Source organism: Anabrus simplex, chromosome 4, assembly GCF_040414725.1.
Source record: "Anabrus simplex isolate iqAnaSimp1 chromosome 4, ASM4041472v1, whole genome shotgun sequence".
Lineage (NCBI taxonomy): Eukaryota > Metazoa > Arthropoda > Insecta > Orthoptera > Tettigoniidae > Anabrus > Anabrus simplex.
This window is the reverse complement of record NC_090268.1, coordinates 246,357,544-246,370,889: the sequence shown is the minus strand read 5'-3', so window position 1 is coordinate 246,370,889 and position 13,346 is coordinate 246,357,544. Positions and strand designations below refer to the sequence as shown.

At 41.9% G+C, this 13,346-nt stretch overlaps 1 protein-coding gene across 4 annotated transcripts in view; it reads left to right on the top strand.

Annotated features, from left to right (window-relative positions):
- Positions 1 to 221: 221 nt before the first annotated feature.
- Positions 222 to 13,346, top strand: part of mxt (Eukaryotic translation initiation factor mextil) — a 425,214-nt gene continuing 412,089 nt past the window's right edge. Inside the window, exons 1-2 of one of the 4 annotated variants that reach the window (XM_067145488.2) lie at positions 268 to 360; positions 4,980 to 5,037. In XM_067145488.2, the coding sequence (XP_067001589.1) occupies positions 4,987 to 5,037 (51 nt within the window). In that variant the 5' untranslated portion in view covers positions 268 to 360; positions 4,980 to 4,986. Of the gene's footprint in view, positions 361 to 4,979; positions 5,038 to 13,346 lie in introns of all 4 variants that reach the window. The other 3 variants (XM_067145487.2, XM_067145490.2, XM_067145489.2) reach the window with 3 other exon arrangements.

Sequence of the window (13,346 nt, the reverse complement as noted above, 5' to 3'; positions counted from 1 at the left end):
GCCGCTACCGCAAAGGATTATGGTAGCGTGACCAGTCCTCCCTAGACTGACTTTGTAAATGGGGCTGTTTGATGCCTCCATCTAGCGGATGATTCTTCGCAATTCGTTACTCGTTTGAGTATTGAATGAGCAGTCAGTATAAGCAGCAATCGGATGCATTTCGAGCAGGCGGTGGTTTAAATATTCTTAGACTGATGGCATTTCCGTAACGTAGTACATTCTCTGTGAATATTTGTTTTCATGCTGTTTTTCTGTCTGTCGTGTTGTGTGTGCGGTGTGTGTGTGTGTATTGTGGCTTGAAGTTGGGCAGAATTAATTTTGCTTGCAAACGTTGTCAAGCTGTAGTGATACCGAATTACCGTAAGTAATTGACTGACAAATTGCAGATGTGGTTGTATGTGTACTCAATTTTGATATCTGTATGGGAGTGAGAAGTGCTTCGTTTACCCACCTCTTTTCTTTTTCTTCTTGGCTATAGTCTGACTATATTGCTGCAATATTCAGTTTACTTTATCATAAGTTAAATACGGTTTTACGCGACAGTGGTATGATATATGCTGTACATATTTTCTTGTAGTTTACCATATATACCTCTGTTACTTTCTGCTTATTTTTAAAGTTCTGATACCTGTTCAAATGTTTGTTGAAATTTCGTTTACATAATTTTCTTTCCTTCTTTTATTTACGAAGCGTACCCTTTACACATAACAAACGCAATTATAATGAATAAAACTAAAAAGAATCAAATGAGTGATGTTTTCCTCTGTCAGCTGAGAATTATTACATAGCTGTATCATATTAATTATCACCACTCACTGCGTTGGGTATTAGGCCATTCTGAAGAGAATTTCGAAGATCCATGCTATGTTTACTTCTTTCATAGGATTCGTCAAGTAGAATATGAGATTTTTGCAGGACTTATGAAAAACCCCTGTCAGATATGTTTGTTTATTTTTAGGTTATGTTCATGTATACAGTGTAGTTGGAGGCACTTGTACGTATTGTCAGCTTAATTATTTTGACAAAAGTAATGTGAGACAGTGATCCAACTAGTCTGTGTGTTTTCAGTTACATTGAGATATTGAATTGTGCATACTGTAGAAGAGTAATTGTCAGGGGTTTCTGAATATTGGACGCAGTTGGAGTATTCATATTTACTGTGCCCCAGCACCTACCGTAGTTTCAACAGCTGTATGATCTAATATTAATATTTAGAGTACAAGAAATTATTTATGGTAAGAGTATATCAAAGTGACTATCAATCACTCACTACTGATATGCATTTAGGGCAGTCGCACAGGTGGCAGGTTCCCCATCTGTTGTTTTCCTAGCCTTTCCTTAAATGATTGCAAAGAAATTGGAAATTTATTGAACATCTCCCTTGGCAAGTTATTCCATTCCCTAACGCCCCTTCTCATAAACAAATATTTGCCCCAATTTGCCCTCTTGAATTCCAACTTTATCTTCACATTGTGATCTTTCCTACTTTTAAAGACACCACTCAAACTTATACCATACTCTTGATTTTAAAACAACCTTCGTGCTCCCATCTACCATAGCAGCAGAACAAGAATTACAAAGTTTAAGGGACCGCCGCCTAGAAATCTGGCCAGAATTCTACAGCACGGGTGCGATGTTTGATAGGACCTAGACGTCAGCAAATTTCTAGACGAGACACGTCCTAAGGAGACTATCTGTGCATGCTTTCCGTGATCACCTCCGCAAAAACAAGGTGTACCACAATTTGATGAAGACTTGCATATGCCAAATGTGTGAAAAAAACGTGTGATCGTTATCACATTGATCTGTGTACAAAGCAAACAAAGACCATAAGTGAATACACAAAATTAAATATTAACGGATATAATATATAAATTTTTCCTTTTGTTTACTCTGCACTTTTGTGCGCACTTCCAATAATAATTATCCCCAAAAGGAACTTTCACTCCATCAATGCAGTAATTAAAACTGAGAGGACTTCCTATTTGTGAAACTCACAACCTGACTTTTAACCCCATTTATCATACTGTTGCCTACTGTCCATCTCACAACATTATCAGGGTCATTTTGCAGTTGCCCACAATCTTTTAACTTACGGTATATATTACTCTGTGCAGAATAACATATGCAAAAAGCCTTATCTCAAATTCCACTTCTTTACACATATAACTGATGTATGGAAGAAAATATAAAGGTCCAATAATAATGCCTTGAGGAATTCCCCTCTTAATTATTAGGGCCTATAGGGTCAGATAAAGCTTCGCCTACTCTAATTCTCTATTTTCTAGAAACATAGCCACCCATTCAGTCACTCTTTTGTCAAGTACCCATTTTTGCCAGTAGTCTGCCATGTTCTACCCTATCAAATGTCTTACTTAGGTCAATCACGTTACAGTCCATTTGACCTCCTGAATCCGGGATATCTGCTATATCTTGCTGGAATCCTACAAGTTGAGCTTCAGTGGAATAACTTTTCCTAAACCCAAACTGTCTTCTATCAAACCATTTATTAATTTTTCAAACACGTCTAATATAATCAGAAAGAATGCATGTCAAACTTACTGGCCTGTAATTTTCAGCGTTATGTCTGTCGCCCTTTCTTTATACACAGGGGCTACTACAGCAACTCTTCATTCATTTGGTTTAGCTCCTTTGTGCAAATATAATCAAATAAGTACTTCAGGTATGGTACTATATCCCAACCCATTGTCTTTAGTATATCCCCTGAAACCTTATCAATTCCAGCTGCTTTTCTAGTTTTCAACTTTTGCATCTTACTGTAAATGTCATTGTTGTCATAGGTCAATTTTAAGACCTTTTTAGTATTAGTCACCTCTATCTGGACAATAACTTAACCAAAGAGAGGTTGCTACTGCTGGAAGAAGTTTGGACTTTCATAAACAGAGTGCACCTCTGTTTTACTTGCGCTGCCTTGTGTGCAGAGACTTTATTACATGAAGAAATTTGTTATTGTGTAAAGAGAAATATTTTTATGAGTGTATTGCCACCCCTGCTAGTAAAGTGACATCACATTACATAGGTGGTTTGAAAAGTTCTCGGAATGTACTAGAATTAAGTATCTTACCTCGGTGGAACTGCTTTTATTTTTCAACATAGTCTCCCTGTAGACTACTGCATTTACCGAGCTCGATAGCTGCAGTCGCTTAAGTGCGGTCAGTATCCAGTATTCGGGAGATAGTGGGTTCGAACCCCACTGTCGGCAGCCCTGAAGATGGTTTTCTGTTGTTTCCCATTTTCACACCAGGCAAATGCCGGGGCTGTACCTTAATTAAGGCCATGGCCGCTTCTTTCCCACTCCTAGCCCTTTCCGGTCCCATCATCGCCATAAGACCTATCTGTGTCGGTGCGACGTGAAGCCAATAGCAAAAAAAAGAAAAAGAAAAAAAAAGCCTGCTGCATTTGGTCCAGCGATGTTCCAATGCCTTGATCCCATCTCGAAAATGAGATTCCTCCAGGCCTGCAAAATACCTCTCCAATTCGGCTGTCAGTTCTTCCCTTGTAGAAAATCTCCGTCCACCGAGGAAAATTTTCAGCTTTGGGAATAGATGAAAGTCTGATGGTGCCAAATCAGGTGAATAAGGTAGATGTGGCAACAATTCGTACCCCAGTTCATGAAGTTTTGTCATAGCAGTAACCCTTGTGTGTGGCGGAGCGTTGTCCCAATGAAAGATGACCTTTTTCCTTGCCAAACCAGGCCTTGTTTAGTGTATCTTTTCCTGTAGTTGGTCTAGGAGGTTTGCATAGTATTGCCCCGTAATTGTTTGGCCAGTAGGAAGGTAATCTATCAGCAGAATGCCTTTTGCATCCCAGAAAACTGAGGCCATGACCTTTCCGGCCGAACGCACTGCCTTTGCTTTCTTTGGTGGTGGTGAATCAGCATGTTTCCACTGCTTTGACTGCTGTTTTGTCTCTGGGGTATAGTAGTGGACCTAAGTTTCATCTGTAGTCACAAACCGGCGCAAAAAATCTTGTTGGTTGCACTGAAAACGGGCCAGACTTTGTTCGGACATTTCCAATCTGGTGCGTTTATTGTCCAATGTCAAGAGCCGCGGCACCCATCTTGCGGATAATTTTTTCATACCCAATTCTTCGGTTAAAATATAATATACCCGTTCAGAAGACATCCCTACAGCTTCAGCAATCTCCCGCACTTTCAGTCGACGATCCTCCATGACCATTTTATGCACTTTTGCGATAAATTCTGGGGTTGTAACACTTTTTGGCCATCCACTATGAAGATCATCATCCAAGCTCTCCCGACCAAATTTGAACTCACTGGTCCACTTGGCAACAGTTGAAAATGGAGCAGAGTCCCCCAGTGTGTTCTGAAAGTCTGCATGAATTTCCTTTGCTTTCATACCTTTCTTTACAAAGTATTTAATCACTGCTCGAATCTCAGTTTTTTCCATTTCACAAATCACTACGCAGGAACAACAATAAAGAGTCGTCACTACCACATTCCTGCAGCTAGAGCACTGACGTGCCACATGTTCACACACAAAGGATGTGTGATTATTACGTGGGAACCTCGTTGCTCTAGCACTGACATCTAGCGGTGATTCCGAGAACTTTTCGAACCGTCCTCGTAGGAAAGACTTCGGCGGACTGTCCAACATGGCCATTGATGTCACCCAAGGCGATTACAGTACATGCTCATCTGGAGGCAGCTGGTGCAGCATATGCTAATAGTTCTCCCAAAATTCCTGCTTGGAGGTCTTATTGCAACCAGTTTGAGGCCCATAAGCAGAGATTATGTTCAGGCAGACATCGTCATCCATTGCAGGTTTTATTACGATGAGGCGATCACTTATCATGTTGACTGATATCAATCTGGTTGTTATGTGTTGGGCAAGGATTATGCCGACTCCATTTCGCAAGTTATTCACACCATTATACAGGAGCTTGTATCAATGACCAATATTTCTAGATTTACTTCCTGTCCATTTTGTCTCTTACAGTGCTAAGATGTCCAATCTGCGTCTCTCCATAACATCAGCCAACTCAGAAGTCTTACCCGTAAGTTTGCTGACATTCCATGTGCCAGTTCTCATATTTGGTAATTCTCTCACCATCTTACCTCTTTTCGGGACAGCTGTAATGACGTTTACCTCACTTTTGTGGGGAGGTGACCTGTCCTGAATCACTTTTATGGGGAAGCAATCTATTGTGGATCTCACTTTTGTGGGGAGGTGACCTGTACGTTATCCTTCTTCCTATAGAGCACACTCTCGTGATCAGTTGTAGTTTGGCAAATGTTTTACAGCCGGTTGCTGCCTGACGCGAAGCCAGAATGAGTTTGTTGACTGGGACCCAGGCGCTGCTGTTGGCTTTACTGTTGTGTTCCTTCGCCACCTGTCCTATTGCTGATACTGGCAGTCAGCAGAATTTCTGTAGACCTCTTCTTCAATCATTTCAAAGGAGCCATACTGAAACCATCTATAACCCTGGTAATGGGCCCTCCATATTTATGATCCCTGGAGAGAGTGTGTCCCCAGCATTTTAAAGCCCCCAGGGACTGGGCTACCTGTTGGTCCACGGGTTGTATTGGATGTTGTCACCAGCCATACTGAATGTAGGGTCCCGCTATTCGCCACCTGGAGACGCGCCCTCTAGGGGTTACAGATTCCCTCAAAGGAAGGAAATTTAAAAAAATTTAAAAAAATAATTTAAAAAGGAAATTAAAAATTACCTAAACACATTTTTGCACACACAACTTCTACTTTTCATGCACATTTTCTGCACACTGCTTTGAGGCACTTGCTGCAGGCATTGCTAGACTTGTTACCTTTACACAGACCAACTTGGCACTTCTGCTTTTCAGATGGACATGGTCGTACAGCCTCCTCTTGTTGCTGTTCTTGTTCTTGCCCTTGCTTATCCTATCTTGTTAGTTCACATGCCAGCTGGAGGATGAACTTCTGCTCTTTCTTCCTACCCATTACTTGCTTGTAAATGATCCAATCACTGATAGCTGTTTGTGAAAGACATGACTTGGCTACCTACTGCATGCACACTTGGTGGTATATTTACAATACATTTGGTCGACCACATCTACCCCATGTTTCGTGCCGTTGTAGAAAGTTACAGTTTCTGGCTTCTTCTTTCGTTCTGTGCTCATTACTAATGAGCGTGCCATGTGCTTCTTCCCTTGGTACACTGTCAAGGTGCACTGCGTGTTCCCAGTCTGTCGCAGGATGGTTGTAGAGTATAAATCAGACTTGGATTTCTTCACCTCAGTAGGGATTTCATGATGAATGGTTGTTCCCACCAATGAAGTACACTGACTGACAGAGCAAATGCAACTCCAAGAAGGAGTGGTCAGAACTTTATGCCAATTGCAGGGTAGACTGACGTCACTGAGGTATGCTCATGATATGAAATGCGCCGCTGTGCTGCGCACGTAGCGAACGATAAATGGAATGATGTAGATGTTGATTCCCATAGGGAACCTAAAATATTTGTCCCGAATGAGTGAATTTATAATACCAATATAATGGTCCGTTATTGGACATTATAAATTTTCCAGCCAACTCATTCTTGGTTGCCTGCGTTTCGCCCTCGTGTGCTAAGTTAGGCTCGTCAGTTGGGACTTAGCACACCACCCAAGACGCAAGGCTAGTGCACTAGCCTTGCGTCTTGGGTGGTGTGCTAAGTCCCAACTGACGAGCCTAACTTAGCACACGAGGGCGAAACGCAGGCAACCAAGAATGAGTTGGCTGGAAAATTTATAATGTCCAATAACGGACCATTATATTGGTACGATAAATGGAACACGGCGTTGGCGAATGGCCCACTTCGTACCGTGATTTCTCAGCTGACAGTCATTGTAGAACGTGTTGTCGTGTGCCACAGGACACGTGTATAGCTAAGAATGCCAGGCCGCCGTCAACGGAGGCATTTCCAGCAGACAGACGACTTTACGAGGGGTATGGTGATCGGGCTGAGAAGGGCAGGTTGGTCGCTTCGTCAAATCGCAGCCGATACCCATAGGGATGTGTCCACGGTGCAGCGCCTGTGGCGAAGATGGTTGGCGCAGGGACATGTGGCACGTGCGAGGGGTCCAGGCGCAGCCCGAGTGACGTCAGCACGCGAGGATCGGCGCATCCGCCGCCAAGCGGTGGCAGCCCCGCACGCCACGTCAACCGCCATTCTTCAGCATGTGCAAGACACCCTGGCTGTTCCAATATCGACCAGAACAATTTCCCGTCGATTGGTTGAAGGAGGCCTGCACTCCCGGCGTCCGCTCAGAAGACTACCATTGACTCCACAGCATAGACGTGCATGCCTGGCATGGTGCCGGGCTAGAGCGACTTGGATGAGGGAATGGCGGAACGTCGTGTTCTCCGATGAGTCACGCTTCTGTTCTGTCAGTGATAGTCACCGCAGACGAGTGTGGCGTCGGCGTGGAGAAAGGTCAAATCCGGCAGTAACTGTGGACCGCCCTACCGCTAGACAACGCGGCATCATGGTTTGGGGCGCTATTGCGTATGATTCCATGTCACCTCTAGTGCTTATTCAAGGCACGTTAAATGCCCACCGCTACGTGCAGCATGTGCTGCGGCCGGTGGCACTCCCGTACCTTCAGGGGCTGCCCAATGCTCTGTTTCAGCAGGATAATGCCCGCCCACACACTGCTCGCATCTCCCAACAGGCTCTACGAGGTGTACAGATGCTTCCGTGGCCAGCGTACTCTCCGGATCTCGCACCAATCGAACACGTGTGGGATCTCATTGGACGCCGTTTGCAAACTCTGCCCCAGCCTCATACGGACGAAGAACTGTGGCAAATGGTTGACAGAGAATGGAGAACCATCCCTCAGGACACCATCCGCACTCTTATTGACTCTGTACCTCGACGTGTTTCTGCGTGCATCGCCGCTCGCGGTGGTTCTACATCCTACTGAGTCAATGCCGTGCGCATTGTGTAACCTGCATATCGGTTTGAAATAAACATCAATTATTCGTCCGTGCCGTCTCTGTTTTTTCCCCAACTTTCATCCCTTTCGAACCACTCCTTCTTGGTGTTGCATTTGCTCTGTCAGTCAGTGTATTATATCTTGGACCTTGTTAGCAAGTTGGAAAGATGTGAAGAAGCTGTTTTGTCATCACGTTTCCTCCTTGGTTTAGAAATGGCTCCATAGGGCGAAACACGACGTTCTCTCCCCATGGCTGGTTATCCGGACACGCGTCGACCTTATCAAGGAATGGAAAGGAAATGCAGATTTATTTTGTGGCCACACCTGCAGCAATCCAGAATTTGAGTCCATACTTATCGGGCTTGTTTGTCATAAATTCAACAAATCTGCACCTGGTTTTGCTGGGAAATAACTGTTCATCGACTGTTAAATTTTCACTGGGCGGTAACAGTGAAGGGAATTTTAGACAAATTTGTCCCAGATTTCAGAGACAAGAGCGAATCTTTTAGCTGGCAGGGTTCTCGTCAAAATGGATGAGTCTGAGAAACTCAAAATATATCTCTTGACATTGTGTCTTTCATGAATTGCTATCCTCAAACATGCGACCATAGATCATCCACAGACACATCCTTCAAACGCAGAACACCACGGGTATACAGGATTGCAATCATACCCTCCAACTCCTCGAACGACATGGACCAGTCTTAGTTCTTGAGTTCTTTCTGAGTGATTGAATCTGTGTTGTCATTTCACAAAGCATTGATCCATCAGAGAGAAGACGACAGGCCTGATGACAGTCGTGGTAAGCATAATATGTTGTTGGACCTCTCCGCTTTCAGGACGTTCACTGCAGTCTGGCCTTACGGATGAAGAGTTCGAATCCAAGACCTCCCACTTGGTTCTGTCTTGAACGACCACTGATGAAACACCTAACAGATTGAGATATTTGTGGAGAGTTCCAAGACAGATTAGCACTTTTGACTTCTCCTCTCCTGATGATTATGATCTTCGTCCTCGTTAGTGTGGCTTGTCTCAAGCAAAAAATCGTCACCTGAATCAGATAGTTCACTTTCAGATTCAACATCTGAATTTTTAGCATACGTGACACCTCGTCATTAAAAGGACAATTGTAACCCAACATATCTGTAAGAAGAACACTTTCTAAGTGATATGAATACACTAATCTTGCTAACTGGAACACTCATCTGACTGTAAGAGCTCAACCATAATCCAGGCCAGGTACACGTTGTTGTCTGGCAATGCAAACTGCTGCGTTGCAATGAGGAATTGTACAGGTGTTAAACTGACCCCTTCTACTGTCCAGGGTATGCCATATCGAAAATCTATGTAAATGTAAATATTTTGTTGGGTTCAATACATCACCGTAAACAGGACAAAACCTATGAAAAGTATTTAAGATATAAGGGTGCGCACATTATTAAAGAAATATTGAAGGTGGGTGTCATTTTGACCCCTTCCACTGTTCTTGATAATAAGAGTTTCCTTTACTGAAAAGCTGCAGCTCTACGGTACGCTGTCCAGTGAACGTCGACGCTTTCTGCTGTGTACTGACTCCTTTAGTTCACTACAGTATAGTCTATTGTCTGATGCATGTTTCATGTGGCACCCACTGGTGCAGCGGATCCAGGTCCTGCTGGCCGGGTGTTGAAGTACTAATGCTAGAATCATGGTTTTGTGGCTTCCAAGCCTCACGAGTATGGCGGGAAGCGATTTAGCTGATAGGGCTGCCAAGAAGGTGGTCACATTGCCCCTGTTGCCTTACAAGGTTCCAGCTAGTGATATTCGTTCTCATTCGAGACATTTGGTGAAGTGCCGTTGGAAGATGACCCCTCTTTAAATAAGCTGAGAATGATTAAGGGAACTAAGAAGGAATGGAAGACTTCCCTTCGGGTTTCTGAGGGAGAAGTAGTGGTGTTGTGTCATCTTCGGACCTGTCCTGGTATTACAATGCACTCCTGTTTATGGAAGGGAGAAGTCCACCAGTTGTGTGGGTACTTGTGGTGGTTATCTGACTGTACTACACATCCTTACAGAGTGTGCAGACTTGGCCGATCTGCGCCATGGTCTAAAACTTCCGAGTACCCTCTAGGAGATGATGGTCACTCAGTAGACCTCCATTTTATGAGGGATAGTGGCCTGTTTTATTGTTTAAAAGTGAAATTTGTATTTGCTTTTTCATTTTAATCTTATTTTTAACTGAGTTTTTATTCCATTAGCTCTGTTTTAGTCTGTCTGTGTGTATTTTTAAACTTTTAATTAAAATGAAATATATGATTTCATTTCAAAGGTGATGCCTTATTCCATTTTGGTACATTTTAATCTATGTTTAGATAAGTTTGTACAAAAGTAAGGCATTGCGAATTAGATTCATGGATTATTTTAAATTCATAATAATTTTCTTCTTCATTGTCTTTTAAATTCTAGTCAGTGGGTACATTTTAATTTTAATTTTGTTTCATATTGAACCATGAGGTACCGATGACCTAGATGTTAGACCTCTTTAAACATCATCAATCATCATCATCATCATCGTTCGAATCCCACTATCGGCAGCCCTGAAGACGGTTTTCCGTGGTTTCCCATTTTCACACCAGGCAAATGCTGGGGCTGTACCTTAATTAAGGCCACGGCCGCTTCCTTCCAACTCCTAGGCCTTTCCTATCCCATCGTCGCCATAAGACCTATCTGTGTCGGTGCGACGTAAACCCCCTAGCAAAAAAAAAAAAAAAATCATCATCATATTTAGGCTGATTCCAGAGTAGGGAAAAGTAAAGTTTAAAATAAAACTCAACAATTTGTTTTTATGATAGATAAAACATGATTTTATTAATTCTATGATTTGTATTAATTTATTGATGTCTTTCAGTTTTTAATTGTGTGCTTAATTGAACCTTTATGTAGAAGCTAAATTCATTTGATATTTCTCAATAGTTTTAGGAATTCCTGTTTATTATGATGAAAATATAGTAAATGTTAATGCTAATGCTTTTTCTCTTGGCAGTAAAGTACTTATTTATGTTATTAACAGTTGATATAAGGTGTAATAATGCCACAAATTTATTGCTTCATGCCGTGTAAACATGCGACGAAAAAGGTATAAAAGTTTCTGTAGACGAAAAGTGCATGGCTCAATTTGAATAACACTTAGTATGCGAAGCCAATACTGCACACCCTTTCAATCTGCTATATAATTTGTTTACAATTTCAAGTGGATTCACACGAAGCTGATAGTAAAATACGTTGCATCTTTACGGCGTTCTTGCGAGCAGGCAACCAGGAAGTTCCAGGCTGCCGCAACGTGCTGCCCACAGGATTCAGTTTCTGCGTCGCACTCACTTGTAAAGCATGTAGTGTAGAATAGCAATCGGTGTTCACACTGAGGTGATATTTAAGGATGCTGCTTACTCACATGCAGTCGCTTAATTGCGGCCAGTATCCAGTATTTGGGAGATCGTGGGTTTGGACCCCACTGTCGGCAGCCCTGAAGATGGTTTTCCGTGGTTTCCCATTTTCACACCAGGCAAATGCTGGGGCTGTACCTTAATTAAGGCCACGGCCGCTTCCTTCCCACTCCTAGCCCTTCCCTGTCCCATCGTCGCCATAAGACCTATCTGTGTCGGTGCGACGTAAAGCAAATAACAAAGAAAAAAATGCTTGCTCACAAAGAGCGTTGTAAATGGTATCACGAGAAGAAAGATAATACCTGCCCAGTTATTATTGCCTTGATGAAAGATACTGGGCAACTGCGACATAAAAACAATCTATAAACCACACCGGAAGCTAGCCCGTTATCTACTACCAATAAAAGACACAATAGAACTACAGGCTCCTGGAGTATATCACATTGAATGTAGCTGCGGAAAGTGCTATGTTGGTGAAACAAATCGTTTGATCTGAACCCGTCTAAAAGAAGATATCCATCACACCAAAAATCAAAACACAGATATTTCAGCGGTAGCCAAGCATTCCTACAAAACAAGACACGGAATAGAAAATAGAGTGGGACTGGTTACAGAAGAACATAGAAACTTCAAAGTATAATATTTTGAGCAAGAAACAAGTGATATTGAATAAGAAGTTCCAAAATGTACTTGATAGTAAAGTAAAACACGTCAAGGGTATAAATATCCTGGGTGATAATGAACAAAAGTTCTTTGAATCTCTTAGAAAACTAACTCAAGTTAAATTTGATGTTAATGAAATGAACATTTTAAGTAAAGGGCCTAAATTCAATTCTGAAAAGGAGAATTATTAGTAATGGAAAAGATTTGGTCATATTAATAGTTGAAACTGAAGTGGCTATAGCTAACCTACCAGTTGATCAGCAAGTTCCTTTTAGATATGAAATTAGTAGAACATTATCGAATATGACAGAACATACGGTAGAGAACCATAAGGAGTTGAATAAGAATATTAAATTATTGAAGAAGATAGGTAATAGGCCTAATAATATTGTTGTGATAAAAGCTGATAAAGGTAATACTATTGTGCTGATAGAAAGACAAGATTATATTGAATAAACAAAGAATTTTCTAACTAGCAATAATTTTGAATTGATACAAAAGGATCCCACGTCATCTATGCAAAAAAAGCTTAAATAAAATCTCAATAACATAACTTTTTTATTAGACTCCAAAGATACTAACTGTCTCGTTAACATGAGCCCAGAAATACCTACTTTAACCTCTTAACTGGGTATTATGGATGTGCTTGGTATAACCTGCCCTGTGTTTTTCAGCAGATTGTTGTTACACGGCAGGATAGGCAGAAAAGTTAGTAATGTCATTAATGTCATTCATTAAATAATTTTAATGTTAGAGAAATATTTAACCATTTTTACATGGACTGCAAGGTCACTTACCTTGTTGGAATTTGAGAGTTTGGCGCATATTATACAGCCAAAAGTTGAAACAAATAAAAGCAAGGGGTATTGATAAATATCATATCATATATGCCTTTGCTGGCAGGACGTAGTGTTTACAGTGCACTACATTTTCTGGTATAGGCTAGAGCAATTTTGTTACTTTCATTGATCTGTCTCTGTCTTATCCTTGGCTTTGACAATATGAAAGTGACTGATGTATGAGCGATGCTAGTAACGCCTTTCCTTATGCAGCCAGTCCCTGCTATGGATGGTGTGAAAATGTTGCTCATAGGGTCAGTTGGTGCATGCATTTCAGTGGGCTTAGCAGACTGATATATAATCGCAACTCCTGGCTCGGTGAGGAAAGTAACGGGATAACTACCTCACTCCTCATTTCCCTAGTACGCCTCTTCAGTGATGCCTAGGCCATCTATGACAGCTGATGGTGGAGCTGTTGAGGATCCAACCAGCCTTAGGGCGGTGGACTGAACATACATACACACATCATGCATGTGACATTCTGAA